The sequence below is a fragment of the Hippocampus zosterae genome, chromosome 14, assembly GCF_025434085.1.
Source record: "Hippocampus zosterae strain Florida chromosome 14, ASM2543408v3, whole genome shotgun sequence".
NCBI lineage: Eukaryota > Metazoa > Chordata > Actinopteri > Syngnathiformes > Syngnathidae > Hippocampus > Hippocampus zosterae.
In genome coordinates this window covers 10,332,988-10,356,346 of record NC_067464.1, presented here as the reverse complement: position 1 = coordinate 10,356,346, position 23,359 = coordinate 10,332,988, and the positions used below count along the sequence as shown (strand labels likewise).

The 23,359-nt window shown below is 41.9% G+C and overlaps 1 protein-coding gene across 9 annotated transcripts in view; it reads right to left on the bottom strand.

The window, feature by feature from the left end:
- impg1b (interphotoreceptor matrix proteoglycan 1b) overlaps positions 1-22,310 on the bottom strand; it is a 30,549-nt gene extending 8,239 nt beyond the window's left edge. The window contains exons 1-14 of one of the 9 annotated variants that reach the window (XM_052086731.1): positions 21,801-22,310; positions 13,080-13,298; positions 10,769-10,935; positions 10,501-10,529; positions 10,045-10,094; positions 9,915-9,961; positions 9,691-9,840; positions 8,804-8,862; positions 8,388-8,572; positions 7,929-8,309; positions 7,030-7,862; positions 6,397-6,957; positions 5,404-5,493; positions 801-1,020 (exon numbers count right to left, since the gene is read on the bottom strand). In XM_052086731.1, the coding sequence (XP_051942691.1) occupies positions 801-1,020; positions 5,404-5,493; positions 6,397-6,957; positions 7,030-7,862; positions 7,929-8,309; positions 8,388-8,572; positions 8,804-8,862; positions 9,691-9,840; positions 9,915-9,961; positions 10,045-10,094; positions 10,501-10,529; positions 10,769-10,935; positions 13,080-13,298; positions 21,801-21,870 (3,061 nt within the window). In that variant the 5' untranslated portion in view covers positions 21,871-22,310. Of the gene's footprint in view, positions 1-800; positions 1,021-5,403; positions 5,494-6,396; positions 7,863-7,928; positions 8,310-8,387; positions 8,573-8,803; positions 8,863-9,690; positions 9,841-9,914; positions 9,962-10,044; positions 10,095-10,500; positions 10,530-10,768; positions 10,936-13,079; positions 13,299-21,800 lie in introns of all 9 variants that reach the window. The other 8 variants (XM_052086730.1, XM_052086732.1, XM_052086728.1 and 5 more) reach the window with 8 other exon arrangements.
- Between the last annotated feature and the right edge of the window lie 1,049 nt (positions 22,311-23,359).

The window sequence follows — 23,359 nt, the reverse complement described above, 5'->3', positions numbered from 1 at the left end:
AGACGATGATGAGCTCAGCGTGGCTCTTTGATGACGAAAATATGACGTGTGTGTGAGTTTACGTTGACGAGATCGGACGAAATTGTTTGCTGTGTCAGACATTCAAAATGCATGACATCATGACAACATTCCTATTGTGCATGTAATCTGTCTGTCAAAAAAAAAATATCAGCAATGCTGCTGCGTCCTATCCATGTTTGGTCACACCCACCATCTGGCCAGCACCGGAGGGCACAACTCCACACCGGCACCACACAACTCCTCTGCGGTCAATAGTCACAGACACGGACACGCTTTCCTTTGATGTACCATGAAAAAATATATGGACACACTTTCTGCATAACCAAGCAGAAAGAACAGCACGATGCATTGTAGACAGTAGTAACTGCAAACTAGGTGGCAAAAATACTCCAAATCAGAAGCAGCATCTGAAGGTTTACCACGCTGATATTATCAGGCAATCACAACTAGCCCTGTTAACGTATTCTAAAACTATCAAGAATAGGAATGACTAAAATGTGACTAAAACTAAGAAGCATTTTTGCCCAAAAGACTACATCTGAAATGGCTGCCAAAAACAACACTGTCTCGCGCAGTAAGGGCGACCAGAAAGTTAGAATCAATTAGCCTCAGACACCAGCTTTACAGGTCGGCACAAAATTGGGTGTCCGCATTTTTATGAGGTCTCGGACTTTGAGTCTCATTCGTTTTTGTGGTTGTACATTTCAAAGTATAGAGAAAGCAATAAAGAGTTATTTTCAGGGAGTGTCGAAGAGATTCTATCAGCAAGGACACCTCACCTTGTTCTATTTCCAGTGAGCGGCTATCAATCTCAATGTCGAGCCGCTTGGACGCGGCGCTACAGAAGTCTTCGAGCACGCAGTGCACGGCCTCGGTCACGTTGTACGGCACCTCCTTGTCCAGCTTCAGCCTGCTGTTCACCACCACGCTGCCGTTGCGAAAGTTGAGGATTTCTAGCTGCTTGAATCCGGTCAGATTGGACTCGAGGTAGGGCAAAAGCTGCGGGAAGTGCGGGAGAGGCAAATTCATTTTTTATGAGTTTGCCCTGACAAAAGTAGAACCGTGAATTGATTTTCATAGCTTTCTATGTGGCTATAAACTCAGTTAGTACTTGAGAAAAACTGAAAAAGGGGCTGTTAAGTCAGGATTTGAAGGTAAGATCAGAGTAAGCGGGAATTGTGTCTTGATGCAAGCCGCATTCAACATCTACGTCCCAGCTCAGAAGTGCACAGCAACAGGATCTACTTTGAATCGTCTCGCTGTTGAGTTTGGCACGGCATCGTCCGATCCAGAAACTAATCAGGTCATATTTTACTGCGCGATCACTATGAATAGTTTGTGGCTTAATTTTTAATGCGAGCATGAAATCACGCCATGACAGCGCTTGGCATAATAAGATGGAGAGGCAAAATTAGGATTTGCGTTCGTCGCGCGGCACAGAACACGCTAATTTAGTCACCCCGATATAGAGAGGGAGCGAGATCATCCGCTTCGTAAAAGGCAAGCATAAAAATCAAGGCCACGCATGCACAAACAAGAATATAAGACCGCAGAATACAAATGCCACTTTCATTTAAAGCCTGCAGCTGTTCTACGAGGAAGGGGAGAAAATAACCGAGTAAGACTATAGAGACTGATGGTGCTGGTGAAATTTAGCCAAGGAAGTCAACCGGCTCAAATAATGGCCCCGCATCGATCGCACTTCCAGCCCCAACCCCGCCCCCAACCGCTTCGTGTCGTGCTGCACATGAAGGCAAACACCAAACGGAGGAGATTAGGCCTTAGCTGGATGGGCTGCGGAGTGGGAGATAAGAAGGACTTAAGGAGCTCGGCTCTGATGGGGTGACTTCACATCTCGCAGGCCGACACGTTTGCGACAGCCACTTCCCTTCGGCTAATAGTTGCCACCAGGAGTGGCTAGGTTGTTATCCGCCATTTTCGACCGTTCGTCCCTGAGCGTCAGTGTCAAATGATCCGTGAACAATAGATTAGAGACCAATCAGTGCCTTGGCAGCCTTGCACGCAAAAGGTCAATGTGGTCGTTTTTAGCGCAAAACCTCACAGCAGCCGCGTTCCGTCTAGGCAGGAGAAACTACTGCTAATTGTATCTACTGGTTCCCAGTGAAACATTCCTTCTGTGGTGTCTCGTGGCCAAACGTCACGACGAATCGGAACCTGCTATTCAAAAATTGCATCCTTGTCCTTGACTAATTCCAACCCTCCATGTCCAGTTTTTTAGTGGTTGCTTCACAAACCAGTAGGTACAGGAGTACGGAAATGGAGTAGCTGACGACAACGAAAAAGGGCAAGTGCCATGTGTACGAAGGTATACATGACATACATTGGGTGTGCAACATCACTAATGGGGGGTCTGGCAAAACCATTTAAATGGGCTGTTTTATGTCACATTCAAATGTTCCCTTCTTTTTCCCCGAATAGCCCATTTAAAGGACCATTCTAATGGACTATTATTGATTAAAGGCAATCAACACTTACCATATCAAACGTCTGACCACGTTATTGTTTGCGCTTCGAGGAAGTTATACACAAGGAATGATGAGGAGAACCGCACAAACTTTTGTTTCGGCAACCATTAAAGAATGGAAATGGAGAGGCTTTTTTTTTCTTTTTGTCCACCTTTGGTAATGAATATGTATAATTTACCTTTGATAATTTGATCATGTGATGTCAGACAGAAGGAAAAGGGTTTGCTTCTCAGCGGGAAAATAAATGAACGGGATCAGTTCATTGCAGCGAGAAGCTAAAAGTAAAACGACGAGTTTATGGAGAAGTAATCAGCTCTGTGTAGCCTGCAGGCCTGCCTCAGGCTAAAAAATGTTTTTTAAAAAACCCGGCACGTGTTACGTCTGCTCCTTCGCATTTGCACAACATGACAAAACGGTAAACCCCTCAAACAGCTAAACCTCGAAATGATATGAGGAGATACAATTTGAGTCCAGGCTGAAAAAGCCTCAAATCTGTCATGAGATTTCTCTATCGATTGAATGTCCGTTTTTCGGGGTTAACTGCTTTTTACACTTCTGTTACAATTAGAAACGTGAACAAGTGAAATGACACGGCCGCGTTATCATCATGCATTCATGAATAATCATTTCATTGTGTTTGTACTTTGCTTCTGTCGAGTATGAAAGATATGTACTCATTTGATATAGTGGCTATTTTTATTTACGGTAACTGTGAAGGGAACCAATAGTGGATCAACGGATGCCGATCTTTGTCCATCAGGGGTTCTAGCACAGAGTGACAATGAAGTTCCTTCACTATATATTTATCTCTGTCCTGGTGGCATCCGGACGTCACCCACATCAAAGAAATTCACCATACCATTAACTCAACTTTTTTTGTTGTTGTTGTTCCGCAGGCTAACTTCTTTACCTAGATGAGTGTGTCTTGCATTGCTTCTTATTAACAATGGATATCTTCTGTTGACTTGTGTCTAACAAATGAGAAGGTCTAAAAATGAGATTCCTCAGCTTATTAAAGTGAAGACTGATTTTTTTTTTCTTTTTGTTTTCATTTTGACATTTTACCATCCATCCATCCATCCATCCGCTTATCCTCACAAGGTTCCGGGGACATTTTACTGTCAAATTTATTTCAATTACTTTTACAATTGAACGTGACCGAAATTAGTCACAATGGCAGGATGATTTCCTTGATTTGCTCTGGGGGAAATGTTTCCCAATCCAAACAAATCGGACTGTGTTGGCCGTTTAAGGTGCAGCAGTGTGGTGGTTCGTTATGACCGCATAGATCCAAAGTAAAGGATGTCCATCCATAAGAGTGATTCAACAAAACTTCATCCAGGAACAAGTGTTCATTTTTATTTGAACTTACATTACGCTTGTTGTCATATCTAAACAAGGACATGCAGGGTAGAGTGTCAACATGCCTGCAGATGCCCACACATGGTGCAAAGCGGCTTGGAACCTTTAATAGCATGTGTGTGTAATGTGTGTAGGGCAAGAACTGACCTGAATAGCAGAAAGCTTCTTAGCATACACAAATGACAAACCTCCACAATGACTAAGGCAGACCAAGGTCTCATGATTCAGACTACAGTGCGTGGGCCGGTTTGCAACCCGCAAACAGCAACAAACAACACACCTGTAGCATCCCAAAAACAAATGAAAAATGGGCACCCTCACGAAGCGTTATTGTAATCGTATGCTGTATACAACTGCTAAAATGTTTTTTCGATTATTTAAAAATACTGAAAATGAAGCACCAATATTTTTTTAACTATTTGATACTAATACTGCATTTCCCCTCATAGTGCTATTTTTTATTTAGATTTACTCCACTGCAGAGGTAGACACAGATCTATACTGAAGTTTCAAAAAATGAAATGCCATATTTTTTCCATCATTTGAAAATGGTTACGGCATTAGGAAGTATTTCAGCACAATGTATTCATGAAAAGATGGTGTTTTTTTACAATGAAAGCAGATAATGTTCATGATTAATGTTAGCTATGAATTGCTGTGAATTACTATTTGTATATCTTACTAAATTGTCACAAGAACAAGACTTTGTACATTAGTGTTGTTGATAAGGCCCCAACGCATCCATGTTATGAGATGCTGAACACAATAAACCAATAAAACATACTGCACAACATTTTTTTACAACAGCATGCATGCATAAATAAATAAATAAATAAAAATATTCCACACAAGAGATTGCGCCTTAAGAATCTAAAGAAAGTCCAAATCTGTCTGCTTATTTGATCTTCCACTTAAATGAAAAATGGGCTATCTACAGTACGTTTTGCCTAAAAAGCTAGCATAGCAAGTTAAATTTCTTCAAATTGATGTTTTCATGTCGTTTGAAAAGTAGCTGTAGTCTGAATTATCTTTTTCAGAAGTCCATTTTGGGACAAATTTAGAAATTACTTCTCTTTATTTTGTCGTACAATAAAATGTGTGCTGCCCCTTGTCGGTTTTGATTGTCAATCAAATTTGTGAATTCAAAAATAAAAATATCTGCATTTTTCTCATATTTATGAAGGTTAAAACAAATCAAATAGTGTAGTGGGGCTAATTAATGAGCATTAGTGGTGATTTGTATCTTTTTTTTATGTCAATAACGTAACCCTCACAGCCCGGTTTCGGACAGACACCATTAATGAAATATTTTTCCAGAATGCTGAAGACAGAATTAAGGCAAAAACACTCCAGGTGAACCAAAGCTAAACATAAAGGCGGCTACAAGTGACAACTTCTATGGTGAAATGTGTGTTAGTATGCCTTCAATTCGTCATACCGAGTTAAGAAAGATGGATTAGAAAGTAGTTAGGTAGAAGGTTTGCGCTCTCTCTGAGATGTCATACGTGTGAGTTCCAATATGGAAGAAAAATACCGGTATGGAGGCTAAAGTTGTCTGTCTCCTAGGCCCAGATTTACTGGATGCTCCAGGATTTGGCGGCTTTCTGGGCCCGGAGTGTTGAGTCTGAGTGAAACACAGTTATTGGTAGAACTTTTTCATTTTTCTTTTTCAACACTTGACTATAAGTTAGTCAACGTTTGACCTTAAAAATAACCGCTTTAGAGACGGTGTGCTGGAACGCTGGCTTGAAATGAGGAGACAAAACAGAAGCAACCCCAAACCACCTGGCATGGTCGTCTGTGATCTTCAGGACCATCCAGGACACTGCTCTATTCCGCGCTAGTGTTGGTGCTAAAGTCAAAATATCTGCATGCAATTATTCGTATAAACTTTGGTACGTATGTTGACATGATCACGCAATGTTTATGTACTGTAAGTTTTGTTAGTGTTTATCACACATATTCATTAGCTTGGCTCCTGTAGCTTGTTTTAGCTTTGGCCTGGGTCTTTGTCAGTTTGCAAATAAATGATTGTCACAGTCAACTTGCATTTCAACACAGTAGAAAAAGTCAATACACTGAACAACTATAGGGGCAGCCACCAAGTAAAAAAAAAAAAAATACAATAAAATGTCAACAAACAAGTTTCTTGCTGAATTTTGTGCCGTTTCTACTCTTAACTCACTGATAGGTGGTACACTGTTCAGTACTGTACCTAATATTTGCTGGCAAAGCACACCTTTAGAAATTTGGCCTTTCCACCATATCAAACTCTCAACTTTTACAAAAACAAAAAAAAAAAGTATATTTTGAGAAAGAAATAGAAATTTGTTACGACCTCTTTGGTTCAATTGGCAGCTGTGAGGATAAGGCTTGCTACACAGTGCAGCCTCACAAAGTCCATATTAAGTGCCAATGACCTTGTCACGTATTAAACGGTGTCATTACACTGATGAGCTCATAAAAGAAAGTACCTAAAGGTTGCATGCATCAACATTACATCCAGCGCAAAAGCTTGTGTACCTACCAGCTCGAGAAAGGTGTTCTCCAGTGATTTATATTCTGGGGAGGTCTTGTTGAACAGGTCGTCAGAAAACATCATGTTCGTCACCCTCAAGCTAAAGAAAACCACTAACTCTCTGCTCTGCTGCACCGCGGCCATCACTGGAGTGTTGGCTTGTCTTGAGGCTGGGGCGGCTGTGGACCGCTCGTCAGCCTCTGAAGGGTATCTAACACTACTGCTGTCCTCTTCCAAAGGCTCTGTCATTTCAGGCCCGCCCTGTCTCGGCTCCACATCCTCCTGGATGTTGGAGTTTTCTGAAGGAGGGTCCGCCAAGGCTGGGATCACTCCGCTGTGTCCTCCACTCGAATCAATTCCATCGCTTTCACTGGGGACTGCGTTCGAGGGTTCACCAGGGGTCTCACTGGATAATTCACTGGAGACAATGCTGAGGGGTTCTGTGGGGACTGGGTTGGGAACCTCACTGGGGGCTTCGACAGAGCCTTCATTGGAGATATCACTGGGGACTTCAGTGAGGGCAACGCTGGGGGCTTCACTGGGCACTGCGTTGGCAGCTTCACTGTTGGCCTCACCGGGAGCTTCAGTGAGGACAATGCTGGGGGCTTCACTGGGCACTGCGTTGGCAGCTTCACTGTTGGCCTCACCGGGAGCTTCAGTGAGGACAATGCTGGGGGCTTCACTGGGCACTGCGTTGGCAGTTTCACTGTGGGCCTCATTGGGAGCTTTGTCGTGCGTCGTGCTGGCAGTTTCAGTTAAGACATTGTTAGGAATGTCAACTTGGGGCCTGACGGGGGCCCCACTGGGGACTTTGCTGTATGCTTCACTGGGGACAATACCGGGGCCATCAGTGGCGGATTCAATGGGCACATTGTTGGTGACGTCTCTGGGAGTGTCGGTGAATAAGTCACCAGGGGTTTCAACAGAGACTGTGTTGTGAACCTCCTGGGAGACTTCACTGGCGACATTAGTGGTGACATCACTGGAAGCATCATTATAGACCTTCTTGGGCACATCACTGGGGACTTCCATGGGGGCATCGCTGGGAGCATCACTAGGGTTTTTGCGGAAGAACTTTGTGGGGACTTCGCTGGGAATTTCACTCGAGACTTCGTTAGAAATTTTGCTAGAGCCCTCGCTGGGAGCTTCATTAAAGATTTTGCTGAGTACTTCCATGGGAACCTCATTGGAAGAGTCGCTGTTGGCTCCACCAGAGATGTCGATAGGGGTTTTGGTGGCGACAACACTTGTTACTTCATTGGTAACCTCGATGGGGGCATCTTCTTTGTCTGCAAGTGACGGTATAGGCTGCATGTCTGACTCTGACTCCATGCCTATGATACCGTCCTCATGAAACGACAATGGCGATTCTGTGCCAGAGAGGTGAGCCTCATCGATGATCACTATTTCAGGATGGGGGACTGGTGGTGACGAAGTTACGTAATCATTCTCTCCCGTGTCTCCCCCTTCAGGTTCTTGCAAAAGAAAAAATATTTTTTAAAATGTTGAACCTCAGAGAAATTATTGATTGATCACCTCACCTCCACTGTTAACTTCTATTGCACTTTCGTCCCTGATTCCTGCCTCTTGTCCCTCTTCTAAGATGGCCTCTGGTGTTGTAGCTGGCGTGATGACATCACTCATCTCTGCTGTAGGATCACCTCCAGTTGCATCCTCCACTGCTGCTGCCACTGGCACCTCATCGGCGACTGGGGGTGCAGAGGTGGATTCTGGGAGGGTGGTCAGTATGGAAGACGCCAAAGTGTGTGTTTGAGGTTGAATTTTCATACTTTCAAATGTCCTTTCTGTTGCTGCCACTGTGTAGAAGAACTTTGGGGTGGTGTCCTCTTCTATGACCTTGATGACATCCCCGCTCCCAGTGGTGTACATGCTGAGTGCTGCATCTGGGTAGGCTGTGGTTACTGAGAAGACACACAGGAAAAATCAATTGTACTTTCTCCTCAGCAGCTCCACTGAAAAAGCGTGAAAATTGTGCTCACCAGCTTCAAAGGTTAGATTCTGGATGTCCAGAGGAAGCGATGGCTCCTTTTGTAAAGCTTTCATAATCATATGCCTCAGTTTCGGAGCATCCACATTTGTCTGGCCATCTAGAGGCTCAGGCTCATCGCTGAGTTCGGTGTCTCCATCAAAGACGACGGCATAATGCAGAATCACGTCCTCTGAGCTGATGCACACAACAAGTCAACTCACAAAGCTGCATGAAGGTGACAGACTGTTTGTGAACTATGGGCTACACTGACGACACGGCAACAAAAGATCAGCACAAAAATGAGATTCAGAGAAGAAATAAGGTATGCAAGAATTGTGTTCTGTTTGTTGTGTCATTTGTTTCTATTGTTTGTTACCATACTATTTACCTACAACACACACACACACACACACAAAGTAAACTCACTTGAATCCCAACATGCGAATTTCCTTAAATCCTGGAATTTTTTTAAGGGCGTGAAGCATCTACCGGAAGAAGAGGCATAAACTTAAATACAACCCAGAATGGCATGATTTCAAAAGTTGCTCTTTACCAACATTTGTTTTCTTCTTAAAGATAAAATACAGTCGCATTTAATCTGATTTTGATCTTATCTCTTGATCAGCGTTAACTTCATTTCCATCACTAGATGCATCTCACCGGGTGCCCCTTCTGATATTATATTAGATATGATGTCACATCTTACAGTGGACAATGATATTGATGATCACCAGATTTAGATTTAGATAAAATCTCGCATGACTTCCATCATCTATTCAACACTCAAAAACAACCATGGCCAGCAATCTTGAAACTGAGTTTCAAGAAAAGAAGTCAGGACAGTTTTGTGTCGTTTTGCTTGCCAAAATCTCAATGACTTCCTCCAATGTTACACCCCAGCACCTTTGCCTTCGCTGCCCCCAACCTTTCGAGATCTCCGCCCCAGACAGCTGCAACTCTAAATCACTCGACTGATTTAAAAGCCAATTAAAAACACATCTGTTCAGAAATGCAGATCATCCGACTCCCTTACTGCCTCTCCATATCTGAACTCTCAGCATGAAACCATCAATACAGTGTCAGTGCATCTAAGTGATGACTTTGAATTGATGACCCAATGTGGCTTCGGTCCAGGTCATAAAGTAGCTCCAGTCTACAAAGCAAAGCCAATACAGCCTCGAAAATGAAATGGCATTTGTATAGGGCAGACTGCAGTATCGTTTAAACAAACCTATGCTTATTTCAAGAACTCAACTCTTCCAAAGTGGTTTGATAGGAGGAAGAAACTTCTCAAAATCCTCATTCATTTGTACCTTGTCGGTTATTTCTCCTGTGATGTCATCAGCATCAGCCGCCTGGGGGTCATGCAGCAGCTCAATGTACGACGGCTCCACAATGGTAGCGTTAAACTCCACAATGTACTCCCCGTCGTTCTCTTTTGTCATGTCTGGCTCTTCTGTGATCTGGCAAAGACAAAATTGTCACTCGATGCAACCGTTTTCATTGAAAAGAAGTGACTGAAACTGTGCTTTAATACCACATTATCTTCTGTTGGAATTAGAATCACTGGGGGGTTCCAGGTGCCTGAGACCAAATTAAATATGCAAGTTAGCATATTGTTAGTCGATCACATCAACACATACTGTATGGGTAGGTCATGAGCTCACTTGTTTTTAACTCGCATTCCACCCCCGGTTCTGGTGTTTCCATTACAACACTGGTAAATGAGACATTAGCCATTAGAATATGACTTTCACTCTAGTTTTATTAAATGAGTCCTTTATTAGTCAAAGGACCCCATTTAGTAATGTCACTTTTTAAAACCCTTTCAGGGACAGCTGTTACTATGGTGGACGGCTTATCATATTATCAGGTTACAGGGTCCATGAAAGGGTTCAAATCTATCTTACGCTTTAATAATTTTAATAAGCATTGAAACGTATGGTTTAAGGCACAAAAAATGTAATGACACAACCAACGACATTCTGACAACATCAGTGAAAGCAAGTTGAAGTGAAAAAAAATGCAAATCTGGTTCTAACCAATTGGCCAAAGTACATACTGAAATACAAAAGAAATCTTCATCCCCAAAATGCTACTTAAAAAGATGAATTTGAACCTACCCTTCAAGTTCAGCCTGCTCAGCCACTCTCTGAAAGAAAAAAAAAAATAATAATGTCATCACGTTTGATTTGTGATTCCAAAAGTGTGGTACGTGTACTGCTCATGGTGTGCAAGCTCCTTCGAATGGTACACCAGGAAATCACCAATTCAGTTGTATTTAACTTTGACGTTCAAAAATATAATCTATGCTTTGTTTTTTTTTTTGTTTTTATGTTTATTTTTTTATCAGTTTACTATCAGCTTCAGTGCAAGCAAAGTAGCACTCACTCGGGCCACCATGTCCAGATGCTCCTGAGAACTACTGAAGTTCTGAGCCAAGTCATCCATACAGAGGTTTTCATGTTGGCAGGTGTAAACCCAAGATTGGTACTCCTCTGTGTTTGGCACCCTGTCCAGGAAAATGCGAAAGGCCTCCCAAATGGCTTCCTGACAAACTTGAAAAGAAGATGACATTTAGTGTTAATGCCAAATCTAGTCGGTGGAAAAAGTTCACACAAAGTGGTGAACCTCACTACATCCTTGCCTTTGAACAACTTTTAAACCCATTCGTGACACGCATCTCTTTTCACGTAACCTGTACACCAGTGGAATACTTTGTTCTTATATTGTTTTTTTTTTAGCGTTTCACAAATTTCACAGTTCTTTTGTTGCCACTGCTTATTTGGAACATGCTGCAGGCATCAAATTCAAATTAAGTGAGCGTTTTAAAAAAACAACAACAACAAAACAATAACGTTGATCAGTTTTAACACGAGGAATATATATTCGTAAACACCATGTGTGCTGGGGCGTCAAAACTGGTGCGCCTTGTTTTTTGTGCCATGCAAGTTTTGTTTAGCATGTTTGGTAATGTGACAGAGTCAGGCATTCTGGCGCACCGAGAGTGTGGGGTTGGGGGGGTGTCACACACAGATGCCAACAATCGGCTTGGAAGGCGATCTCCAAGTGTCCACTTCACAGCGGTGATCTGTGATCGCCCCGGCCAAATGTGGAGGCCTGCTTGCAATTCCTTGCAAATGTATTTTGCGCACTTTGGCTTTTATGCATGGTGAATCCGTTTCTGCTTCTTTCATGTGGAAGACTACCCTCTTGCTCACTGAATTTTAAAGGGAATGAGAGAAGTAACTTTCTTTGACCGCAAAGCTAATCGGTTGTGTCTCTGTCATGCCCACAGTGGTGCACACCACCCTTATCTAATTGCATGTATTTGTGAAAATACCAAACGAATGAAAGCTCCACCCGCGCATACAGTTAGGCCATGTTTTGCCTGACTGCTGTGCTAGGCACAAATAGAAAGCTCGAATGATCTTTTCTTTGCAGTGTATTCGGTTGAATATAGGTTGAGAAGGATTTCAAAATTATTTGATTCTGTATTTATTTACACTGTTACACAAAGTCCCAACTTCATTGGAATTGGGAATTGTCATTGCACATGTCTGTTTTCCACTCCTTTTTAACATTCAATATGAACTGTAAATTTGTACTTATGAAACGCTCTCAAAAGCTTTTTGCCGTTCCTTCACAGGAAAATTGGAGCACAGAAAAATTATGCGCAAGAATGCATACGTTATTTGAGGTAGAGTGGAATCAATTATTTTCAATTAATTATTCCATTCTGTTAATTATTCATATCTTCATCCATGTAATTATGTAAATCCACTGTACAAACTGGATTGCTTCCTAATAGCGTTTGAGCACAACTCCAAATACAGTACAGTAATATCAATAAATAAAACATTAAAAGTAGTTGGGCCAATTCAATAAAGGTCAACTTGTTAATGTTTTTTAATCTGCCGCATTTGCATATTTTTATGAATATAAATATCCCAAACACAATGTAATCTTCTTGTGCCTGGAAGGTCTGACATCATCTTTATTCTCCGGCAAATTAATTTCAGCACGCAGCGATTACGTCCGCAACACAAAGTCATCTTGATCCTTTTTTTAAAAATGACTCATTGGAGTCATGCATGTTATCAACGGATGAATTGTCCCAGCCTGGGTGGCCATTTTAATGAACAGCTTGAATCAAACACAATCTATTTTATTGGACAGAAACCATTTGTGTATAGATACTAAATATCAAGGCTTTCTTTTTGTCGCCACTCCAAAAAGGTATATCTTTTTTTTACATAATTAATGACATTATTTGTATATTTCTTCTTTTTCTAAGTTTTTGTTAGTCCAGTAAAGCACATTTAGCAAGTAGTTTTATGGGAAGTGTGCCGGGCACGACAGTGCAGCTTGACAATCAGTATTCAGTAAATCATTAAAAAAAGAACATTTTTCAAGTGCTCCGTGAAAGGTGCAAGCACATAGACAAAAACGATTGAACAAAATAATGAAAAAAAAAAGCTGTCTCTGACCAAAAAGAGAAAAGACACTTTACTACTGTAAATATAAATGACAATAATTTTCATAGTAAATAAATTCAATAAATAGATTTTTAACACATATATACTGTATGTAAAATACATTATAACATATAAATAAAGAAACAAAAAAACATATTTGAGTATGTGATGTGGATGGACTTCAGGTAAAAATAAAAATTTAAAAAGAGCATATGCATATTTACCTCGGAGCTTGTAGTATGCTCGATGGCTGCCGATAACAGCTTTCATGGTCTCATGGGGACACACTTTGACACCAGTGGTGAGAATGGTCGACCTCTTCCTGCGATGTCCATCCTCACTGGCTCTCACTTTGTTACTGTTATATTTTGTCATTCGGGAAGCTTCTAAAAAGTATCGGTACCTCACATCCCGGAGTCCAGAAATACCATGGTACTGGATGTCTGCAAGTAGAAACAGAAAGCATTTTCTTGATACCTACATAACACTTTTCACAGAGAGGACTCACATAGTTAAAATTCAATCATACTATTATATACAGAATTACAATATTTTACATTTCATAGGTCATGTAAGAATGAACAAATCAAGCAAATACGAGTTAGCATAGAAGTTAGCATAGACAGATAGAATTCTGGTCTATTATAATTTTTCAACAGAATATTCCTGTAATTCATAGCATTTCTTCCATTGATGCTTCGGTTCCATTAATCCATTCCAATACCAGGTTTAATGACATTCCTCAAGGAAGGCCTCATTTACTACATCAGTATCAAAATGTTGACCGCATCGTTCATGTTTCAGTCTGGGGAACAGAGAGAAGTCTAATGGGGCCAAATCTGATCCATGTGCTGTGTGAACTGGGGAATTATCATGCAACAACCTCTATGAAGATAGCAGAACAGTATTCATTTCCAAAGTGAAAACATTGGGCCTAAAAAGTAAAAAATAAATCTGGTCTAGTCAAGACAAAAGCCAAGCAGAAGGAGCCTGTTGCACTTCTACCCTTTCAAAAGGTGATAGATTTGTGCCAATATTGTATCGTTATGGTCTTATCTCTAGCTGTAGGAACTCTTCATTGGCTTGTGTAATTGTGTCTGTTTGTTGGTCAGTCTACAGTACATTTCAATAACTACGTTGATGCCCCTTTGCATCATGGTGTGTTTCGGCCCCATTGTCATATTAAGTTTTTAGGGGTTACCATTATAGACATAAACTGTAAAGAATCAGAAAACTGAAACTTATGTTCCTAACCTGGGTGATATTGTCTCAGGCCTCAAGTCTTGTAAATTAGCCTACAGGTCATCCTGCTGCCAGCCTTGTTGTTCGTGTGGCTTCAGGCATTCAGTTTAATGTTCTACTTCTCTTGCTGAGAGTTTCTCCCCCTGTGCTGTGGCCTGTCCGAACGACTCAAAATGAAATGAAATTAAAATAATGTGCCCATTGTCTGGCACTGTATCTTGGATCGTTTCTCCTTTTCCTGGCAGGTGTTGTAAACCGTTTCATTCTGTGCATTAATTTATCCTTCTGGAAGGTGATTATGAGTCTTTTGCACAAGCGGGCATGTTTTCTCCAGCCAAGTTTTATTGCTGTTCTCTCTTGCGTTGCATTTTGTTTGAATGTTGCTGGTCACTTGTAAATGGGTTTTCAATGTGGTGCTTACACAAATAGCCAACAAACGCATTCAGATTCTGATTACAAAAACTTCCTTATAGATTCCAAATTCATCAACATCTAAACATAGTCTGACACTTCCTTCCATAGTCTCAGTCGTAGTAATATCACACCATCATCATCTAGTCTAATTGTCAATCATTAGCAGTAGCACTGGTCAAGTCATTCATTCTTCCCCGGTCAGTTTACATGTGAAAAATGAATGTCAAATGTGAGTGGAATACCCTGACAGCACACTGCAGTTTGTTCAGGATTACATCACAACGACTGCCAAAAAAAGATGATGAAAATCAACAAATATGACACATAACTCCAACACGGGCGGCCACGTGGGCACGGACGAGGTGCGACATGCTGCCCACGTGCGGGAGACCTTAGCTCGGACGGGGAGTATCAGCAGAAGCTAATTCCGCGCTATTACACAAGCCAACGCGCCAGTCGTCAGTATTACATCAGAACTGTTTGAGAAGAAAAGCCAGCATTGTGATGCCAGGTGGCAACCCTCAGAGGGCTCTTTAAGACAATAAGCCAGGATTTATGAGCCCCCCAAACACAGACGGGAAGTCATCAGACCCAAATAACAAAAAGGGGCTCCTTTGGATTATCTACCGAGCTTAAAGAAAACTAAAGATTTTAGGGAGTTGTTGTTCTTTGCTGTTTTTTGGGGCGGAAAGGGGGATAAAAACAAAACGCAAGATCAATTCTGCAACGTGATCCTCTTTCGATTCTGGCTAGCGAGATGGATTCATGCACGCTTGTGTGCAGGCAGCGGACAAACAGTGTGCAGCACCGAGCGCTCAGGTTGTGTTGTTTGTTCAATCGTCTGAGATAAACACAAGCTTTGTTGTGCGAATGGCCCTCGCATAACTCATTTTGACATTACATTGAACGCAGTTTTAGGAAATACAGTGATCCCTCGCTTATCGCGGTTAATGGGGACCAGAACCTCCCACAAAAGGGGAAAACCCGCAAAGTAGGTAACCCCCCCCCCCCGCTGTACATGTGTATGAGTATATATAATATTTATAAGGCCAAATGTAATGGTATACATGCATGTAGAAGTAAATGTTTGTAGTAATTAACATTACTTAATGCTATATACTAATATACTGTATACCGCTTTATACTGTATATATACACAGTGGTAATTTTATTTGTTAAATACTTTTTGTGAAAGTGAGACTGATAGAATGATTAGGGTGCAGTGTGCATTAACACAAAAATATATTTCTAACATGCACAGAGACACAAATGTTGTTGGGGTATTTTCCTTCTACACCCCTCGGATCGGCTAAGCACCAGTCCTTGATCTATTGGTCGATAGCGATCGACGTAATGGCCACCCCTGCTGTAGACTGATACGTGATTGAACAAAACCAGCAGTATATCTTGTCACTTTTTATGTAAAGTTCAGATAGGTTGTTGTTTGAATCTTTTGCTATTAACAAAATAATAGTGTTCAACAGTTTTCTTGTTTGTATGTTTCAACATTTGCAGTTGTTAACTTGTTTTGGAATGAGAGAATTTGTGTACTCATTTAATTCATATTGCATCTAGGCCTGCTGTTTATTAATACACTTGTATGGCAAAAATGTTTAACTGAGAAACAATTTATAGTTAGGATAGCAATAGTTTGATCCTCCCACGGATAATTTAAATTTGCATTTTTTTTCTTTTTTTGTAATGAGTGCTGTGAAGGGGTGTACAAATGAGATGCATGAGATGATGCATCATTAAGGGCCCTCTTTTGGCATACGTGCACTGGGCCTAAAAACTGGCACATCTTCATTTTCTCCCCAGGACAAGTACATTTTCCGTGATTGGGAATTTGGCAAACAATGTTTTGCCTCGCTGGGTGTTCCGGCGAACTGAGGGCATTTTTGCCCCCGGCGCACTTGACAATTTGGTGACAGAAAATAGATTAGACTAGAGACCAGCTAAAAGCAGGTCTAGGTTTGTGGCGCAGGTAGTACAACGCGTTTTTTGTGTGGATTTGATCGATTCTGAGCATGGTGGATGTCATTGTATTTCATTCATAAATATTGCAACAGCGTGCGGCAATCCCTCTGAATCATTGTACAAATCAATTCATTGGACAGTTTGTGATTATTATTATCATCTTTAAAATATTTTTCAAACCACAGCAGATCTATGGCTGTTGGGGTTGTCACACACAGAAGCTGGTCTCCAAGTGCCAACTTGGTAATGGACAACTTTACATAATCCATGACTGTAGGTTTTGCAGTTCCTTTTAAATGTACTTTGTGCACCCTAATCTCCCGCATCTGCATGTAGACCGCACGCCTCTTTGTGTGCTTAATTCAAAGATAATGAGGGGAGCTGCTTCCAGTGGATGGCAAACGAGTCAGCTGCATCTCTTCTCACCACGATGCACAGCGGTGCAAAGGCACCATTCTACTCTGCGCCAATCAAGGAAAATAGAAGGAAGAAAACTTCACCCATGCACACAATTAGACTACACTTAGTACTAAACATGTGCTGCACATGAAAATAGTGCCATAAGACTTCACGGTATTTGTTTATTTATTTATTTGCTCTCTTGGGCGGCCTAGTGATCCAGAGGTTAGCGCGTTGCCCTCACAGTGCAGAGGTCGTGGGTTCTCTGGCCTTCCTGTGTGGAGTTTGGATGTTCTCCCCGTGCCTGCGTGGGTTTTCTCCGGGTACTCTGGTTTCCTCCCACATTCCAAAAACATGCATGGCAGGCTGATTGGATACTCAAAATTGTCCCTAGGTGTGAGTGTGAGCGCTGATGGCTGTTTGTCTCTGTGTGCCCCGCGATTGGCTGGCAACCGCTTCGGGGTGTCTACTGCCTAATACCCAAAGACAGCTGGGATAGGCTCCAGCATGCTCCGTGACTCTTGTGACGATAAAGCGGATCAGAAAATGGATGGATGGATTTTTTCTCTTGACAATTTTACGTATGACTGTTGAAAAAAAAATCTATATTACATTTCTTAAAATCCCTCCGTTGCCTAGTTATTAACCCTATTTTTTTATGTTATTAAGCATCTGATCATATTATCAGGTTACAGGGTGCATGAAAACGTTAAGGGCATGATCTGGAGCTTCGTCCAATTGACTTCGTTTGAGAGTCAATGCACAGCCTCTTTCATTGGTCATTTTGTTTCGACGCTCGTTCATTTTGTCACGTAGATTCCAAATACAATAGGAGTAAACAGTAAATACTATATGGATTTTTTTTCTCGTTACATTCCAACACTGACAAATGCTTTTATACTGTGTGGGCATGGTGTAGCAAAATGTAATGCTGCTCAAGGTTTGCGCACAGTTCTGACATGATGATGAGCACAAGGTCACAGTGTGTTCTTCATGAACTGTCCTGCTAATTCAACGGTGAAAAGGTAAACTGATAAAAAAATATTCAACGTTCAATGTGACTTAGGAAGAAGGGATGCGGTGTGGGCGCGTTTTCCTCTTCCGTCAGCCTTGTGGATTGACGCTCCAAAGAACGTCCTTCAGATTTCTATGTTAAAGAGCAGTGGCACGACCTTGAGAGTGAATAGTGCACCTCTCACATGCTGTGTGAGGGAACTGTCGCCATTCAACTAAACTTTTATGATGCCCATTATGTGTCTTTATTCAACTTTTCTTTTGTTCGTGTCTTTGTTTCACATGCGCAAATTGTACCGTGTTGTATTGTGAGATACCCTTGACATCATCCGCGAAAGGGAATGGAGAAATAAAATTACTTGGCCCTGCACAAATAAAAATGCCAAATTGTCTCAAAGTGAGAATATCCAAAGTATCCTTGTCAGGCGAGACAATGGGTCACCTTTTGCGCTTCTGGTCATTTGTGGAGCGGAATATTTTGTTTCCCAAAATCAAAAACAGACGACTAAAAAGTGTCATCCAAAAAAATATTTTTGCTCTTTTATCACTTTCAGGGAGAGCGGTTACTCCAGTCGACAGCCTATCATGTTATCAGATTACAGATTATCAAGATTGGTTAATATTTAGACTCCTAAACTTGACATCATCCGCGAAAGCGAATGGAGAAATAAAATTACTTGGCCCTGCACAAATAAAAATGCCAAATTGTCTCAAAGTGAGAATATCCAAAGTATCCTTATCAGGCGAGACAATGGGTCACCTTTTGCGCTTCTGGTCATTTGTGGAGCGGAATATTTTGTTTCCCAAAATCAAAAACAGACGACTAAAAAGTGTCATCCAAAAAAATATTTTTGCTCTTTTATCACTTTCAGGGAGAGCGGTTACTCCAGTCGACAGCCTATCATGTTATCAGATTACAGATTATCAAGATTGGTTAATATTTAGACTCCTCTCCCCAGTGAACAATTGTATTTTTATAACATTATATATTTTTCCTTCCTACTTTTTTTTAGCTCTTAATATTGGTATTACGAAAGGCAGCACGTGTGATTTTGGTTTGCAAGTTGGTCTCAAAGTCGTAATCGGGGTTCTGTTGAAACTCGCAAACTCGCTCATATTTATTAGTGGTCGCAGTCACAGTTGGAAAATGCTAGACCTGAATTGCACGTTTATTTTGTTGCTTTTGATTTAAGTGAGCTTTAAATTAGCAGCATGGGGTGCTTGTGGTTTACTCTTCTGCCTCACTGTTTTAAGGGGGCTGGGGTTTGAATCTTGATCGAGTTTTTCTCTAGCATTCTTCCATATTCCCTTGTCGGTAGCTGTGAATTGGTGGTCGGATGGATGGATGGATGGATGGATGGATGTGACCCTGGAATCAATCGTTCACTTTGCATTACATACGACATTATTTTAAAGTGTGCCAGTTTGCGCTGAAGTGAGTGTGAATGCTTTTCTATGATTAGCCGACGACCAGTCTAGGGTGTTCCCCACTTTTCGACCAAAGTCCCCTTGAACAGGCTCAAGTTCACTCGCAACTCCAATGATGCCAAGCACTTGAGAAAAATACAATGAAAAAATGATGGATGAAATTTAATAAGACAGATAAAATTCCCTGTTTTTTGGGCTTTCAGGTAAACCACACTGATTAAAGGTCCAGGCGTTAGAAGTGGTCTCGCATGATTTTTGATAAAACGACGCTGAAATGAGAATTTGTGCCTGTGCCTGTGCCTGCGCCTGCGCCTGTGTGCGCGTGCGTGTGTGTGTGTGTGTGTGTGTGCACATGCACAGCCACGGGGATGAGAGCAGGGAAGGAGGGACGAGAGGCCTTAATAGCCGACGCAGGCGCAGGAGGCTGCCCGGCAGAGTTACGAGCCAGAAAAGATTAGCGTCCTGTGACGCCGGGAACAGAATGGCTTTTGTTTCCTTTGGCGTAATGAGCTCAAGCGGGCACATCACACCGATCAAGACGCCAGACGTTATCACATTATATTATCCGCGCTCACTCAGCCACCTGTTTTGTTCATGGAAGAGCACTTGTGAGCTTCACCGAGCTTTTGTGGCTCTAATAAAAAAAGTTCCTCGTTTTAGCCTTTCAGCGTGCTTGTAAATACCACTGCCCAGGTACACCCGCATGCTCAAGGGCAGTGTCAAAGATTCTGCCTCACGCTCATCTTTGACTGGCGCCGTTTAGTAGACTCTGATTGTGATTTGCAGTGGTCTACAACGCCACGGCATTGTACTGTCAGACATTTATGATATTTTGCTCCTCTCCTGTGAGCAAATCAAACCTTAAGAGCCATCTTGTCATATTTGCATGTTCTATTTAATTTCTCGTTATTTTTGTTTGTGTTTTATCTGTTGTACTTTTTTTTTTTGCATGTGCTGTTAAGTGTACGTGGGTGTTTTAACAGCCACTACCAACTGTTTTTTTTCTTTTTTTTCTCAAAAACAAATGGTACTTTTACCAACTCTTGTTACTTAAGAGCTAGAATTGAAACATGAAAAATATTAGATTATCGTAAGCAATTTAGCATTGACGGTACTGCTACTATTATTACTGCTGATAATAATAATAATTAGAGGAAGCCTATCTATCCAACCTAACTATGGGCAAGAGGTGTCATACACTTGGAGTGGTTGTCAGCCATTTGCATGACTATAATAATAATGATAATAATAACTTTAATAATACAGTTGAAAACCCACAAGGTGCCTTTGACATTTCCCCATTTCATCCCCCTAAAAAGCTGAAAATTTCCATTAGGCTAGAAATGGAATTGATAAAACGTTTCCTTGTAACCAACTGCAAGCAGACAATGCACATGCAAACTGCAAAATAATGTAAGCTTGCTTGCTGACTGTCCACTTTGATAATGACAGGGTGGACATTTTTGGGCAATGTTTACATTTTCTGAGCCCATGGTGGGCTTTCAGTTAGCAACGTGTTTCCTTAACCCAGCTGACTCTGTGTGGTTTACAAATGTGCAGTATTTCAAATTTATGAAAAAATAATAATTTAATCAGTTGATATTTCACTAGGACAGAGTAGACGTGTTCACCTAAACAACACCCAACTCCATTTAAAATATGATGAAAATGTCAAAACATCAAAATATTTATTCTGCAACGATCCACCACCACTTATTTCACAAACGTTTTAGAGCCGTGTGCGGGATGTGCCAAAGCAACGTACATCCAAAGACAAAACATGTATAAAATGACGAAAAAATGTAATTCGTCGCTATACAGTATTTTCAGGATGACTGAGTTATTCTGATGAGGACAGCAATGGGCACTTTCTAATGATATTGACGCAGTCCTACAGAAGATAAACAGCACTCAAATCAATGCGGTAAAATGCGACACGACTGCAATCTGCAGCTGCAATAAGAACCATGTTGCTTCACATCATCATAAAGAAAACATTTTTAAATTGTCCTGACAGGAATTCACCGTAGTCTTTATTCTATTTTCATGTACTTATTGTAATGTAATTTTCTTTCATCTAATGTTCTTTTTTTTCCCTTCTACTTTCGTAGTTAACGTGAAATCTCCATACGCTTTCTTCGCTGATTTACCGCTTGTGCTGCCTCGCACTCAAGCTGAAGTCAGAAATGGTCATAAAACTGTTCAAGTTAAGGTGGCCTTTGCCGTCTTTGCTGGAAAATCAGAATGATCAATTACCAGTCATCCAGTGGATCCCATTTGTGACACTTCTGAAGATGGATTCCTACCTTTCGCAATCAAAACATGACAACTGTGAAAAGACTGAATGTCGTGATATACTGTAGCTTTTGCATTGGATTCTCATTAGGTGGTGGAGGTACTTAATATTGTCGCCATCCCTCACAAAATAATGCCGACCATCTGACAAAAATAAATAAGTGGCGCTATCCTACCTTTAGTTTGACTTGCTTGGAGGCCCAGTGGACACCAAATGAAGAAGAGAAGTCCTAATTTAAAAAGCATGGCGGGTTAATTTTCCAAGGTCGTATACAGGATGTCCAAGAGGTGTACAAGTGTCCTCATCAGTGCCGTTCAAGTTCCTGGGTGCCTCGGCGGGATCCCAGTGGACGGGAGAGGCGCCTGCATGGATGGACGAGCAGAGGGAGCGGAGAGGGGGTGGAAGAGGAAAGACAGGGTGGGACACGCTCGGAATTCCGGTTCAAGTTTGGCCTCGCTTCCCGTCAGAGCGGCAACTGTGATGAGGTTAAAACAGCAGATTCTGTTTCGGGTCTAATCTCTTTACCTTCTTCTCGCGTTTTGTAATCTGCCACGTGCCTGCCTGGCCTCATCCTGTTAGCCGCCTTCTGGACACGAGCGAGCCCTGTCAGCTGACCGCACATTTGGGCCACTTCCAAACAACCTGCTGAGTGGCCCCGCCCACTCCGCTCTGGCCCCGGTCCGGCCTGTCCCCTCGTCCTGCTGAGACAAAGTGAAGTGCAAAATGGGACAGAAGAGCCTTTATTTATGCGTGCGCACAGTGAGCTTTAGTCTCAGTCCTTACACAAGCAAACGCGTGCGTCCCACAAGGTAATGCATGCTGCAATCTCTGCTGGCTGATGTCAAATAGTCCAGATGATGTCAAATGTCCAAATAGATATAAACAAATCATTCCAGTGACTCGCTGTGGCGGCCCTGATAGGGAAAGTCCAGGAGATATTTCTATCCATCCATTTTCCGATCCGCTTTATGCTCACAAGGGTCACGGGCGGTGCTGGAGCCTATCCCAGCTGTATTGGGACAGGGGGCGGGGTACACCCTGAACCGCTTGCCAGCCAATCGCAGGACACACACAGAAGAAGAACCCTCCGCGCTCACGCTCACACCTCAGGAGAATTTGGAGTGTTCAATACGTGTGCCATGCATGTTTTTCGAATGTGGGAGGAAACCTGAGTACCCGGAGACGATGCACGCAGGCACGAGGAGAACATGCAAACTCCACACGGGGAGGCCCAACCCCGCACCTCTGCACTGTGAGGTCGACGGGCGAACCACTCGTGCACCAGGCCGCCCCTGGACATTTCTACTGTTGTCTATGACTGCTTTTTCCCCGTCTTTTTTCTATCCTCAATTTGTATTGTTTTTTGTCATTGTTATTCTTATTATAGGATTTTTTGGAGTCTCTTTCATCAAGGCATCTCCCCCCTGAATCTACATTCTTCGCAGGTTTTATCATTTGTGATTGCTTTCTTCCTTAATTGCCGCAAGTTGTCTGCCGAGAAGGTGTTGTGGTTGCTGTTGCTTTGTTGTTTTGTCATTGCTTTGTGCTGCCCTCTTGTCTCCATCTATCACACAATAAAACAAGTACCAGTCATTGCTCTTGCCTTTGTCTTTTTGCTCTTGCTTTTGCTGTCGCTCTTCTCTTTATTTGTCCTTTATTTTAAAGGCCCTATCGGGCCCATTTTTCCACTCAAAAACTATATATATATATATATATATATTCCTTAGAAAGTGG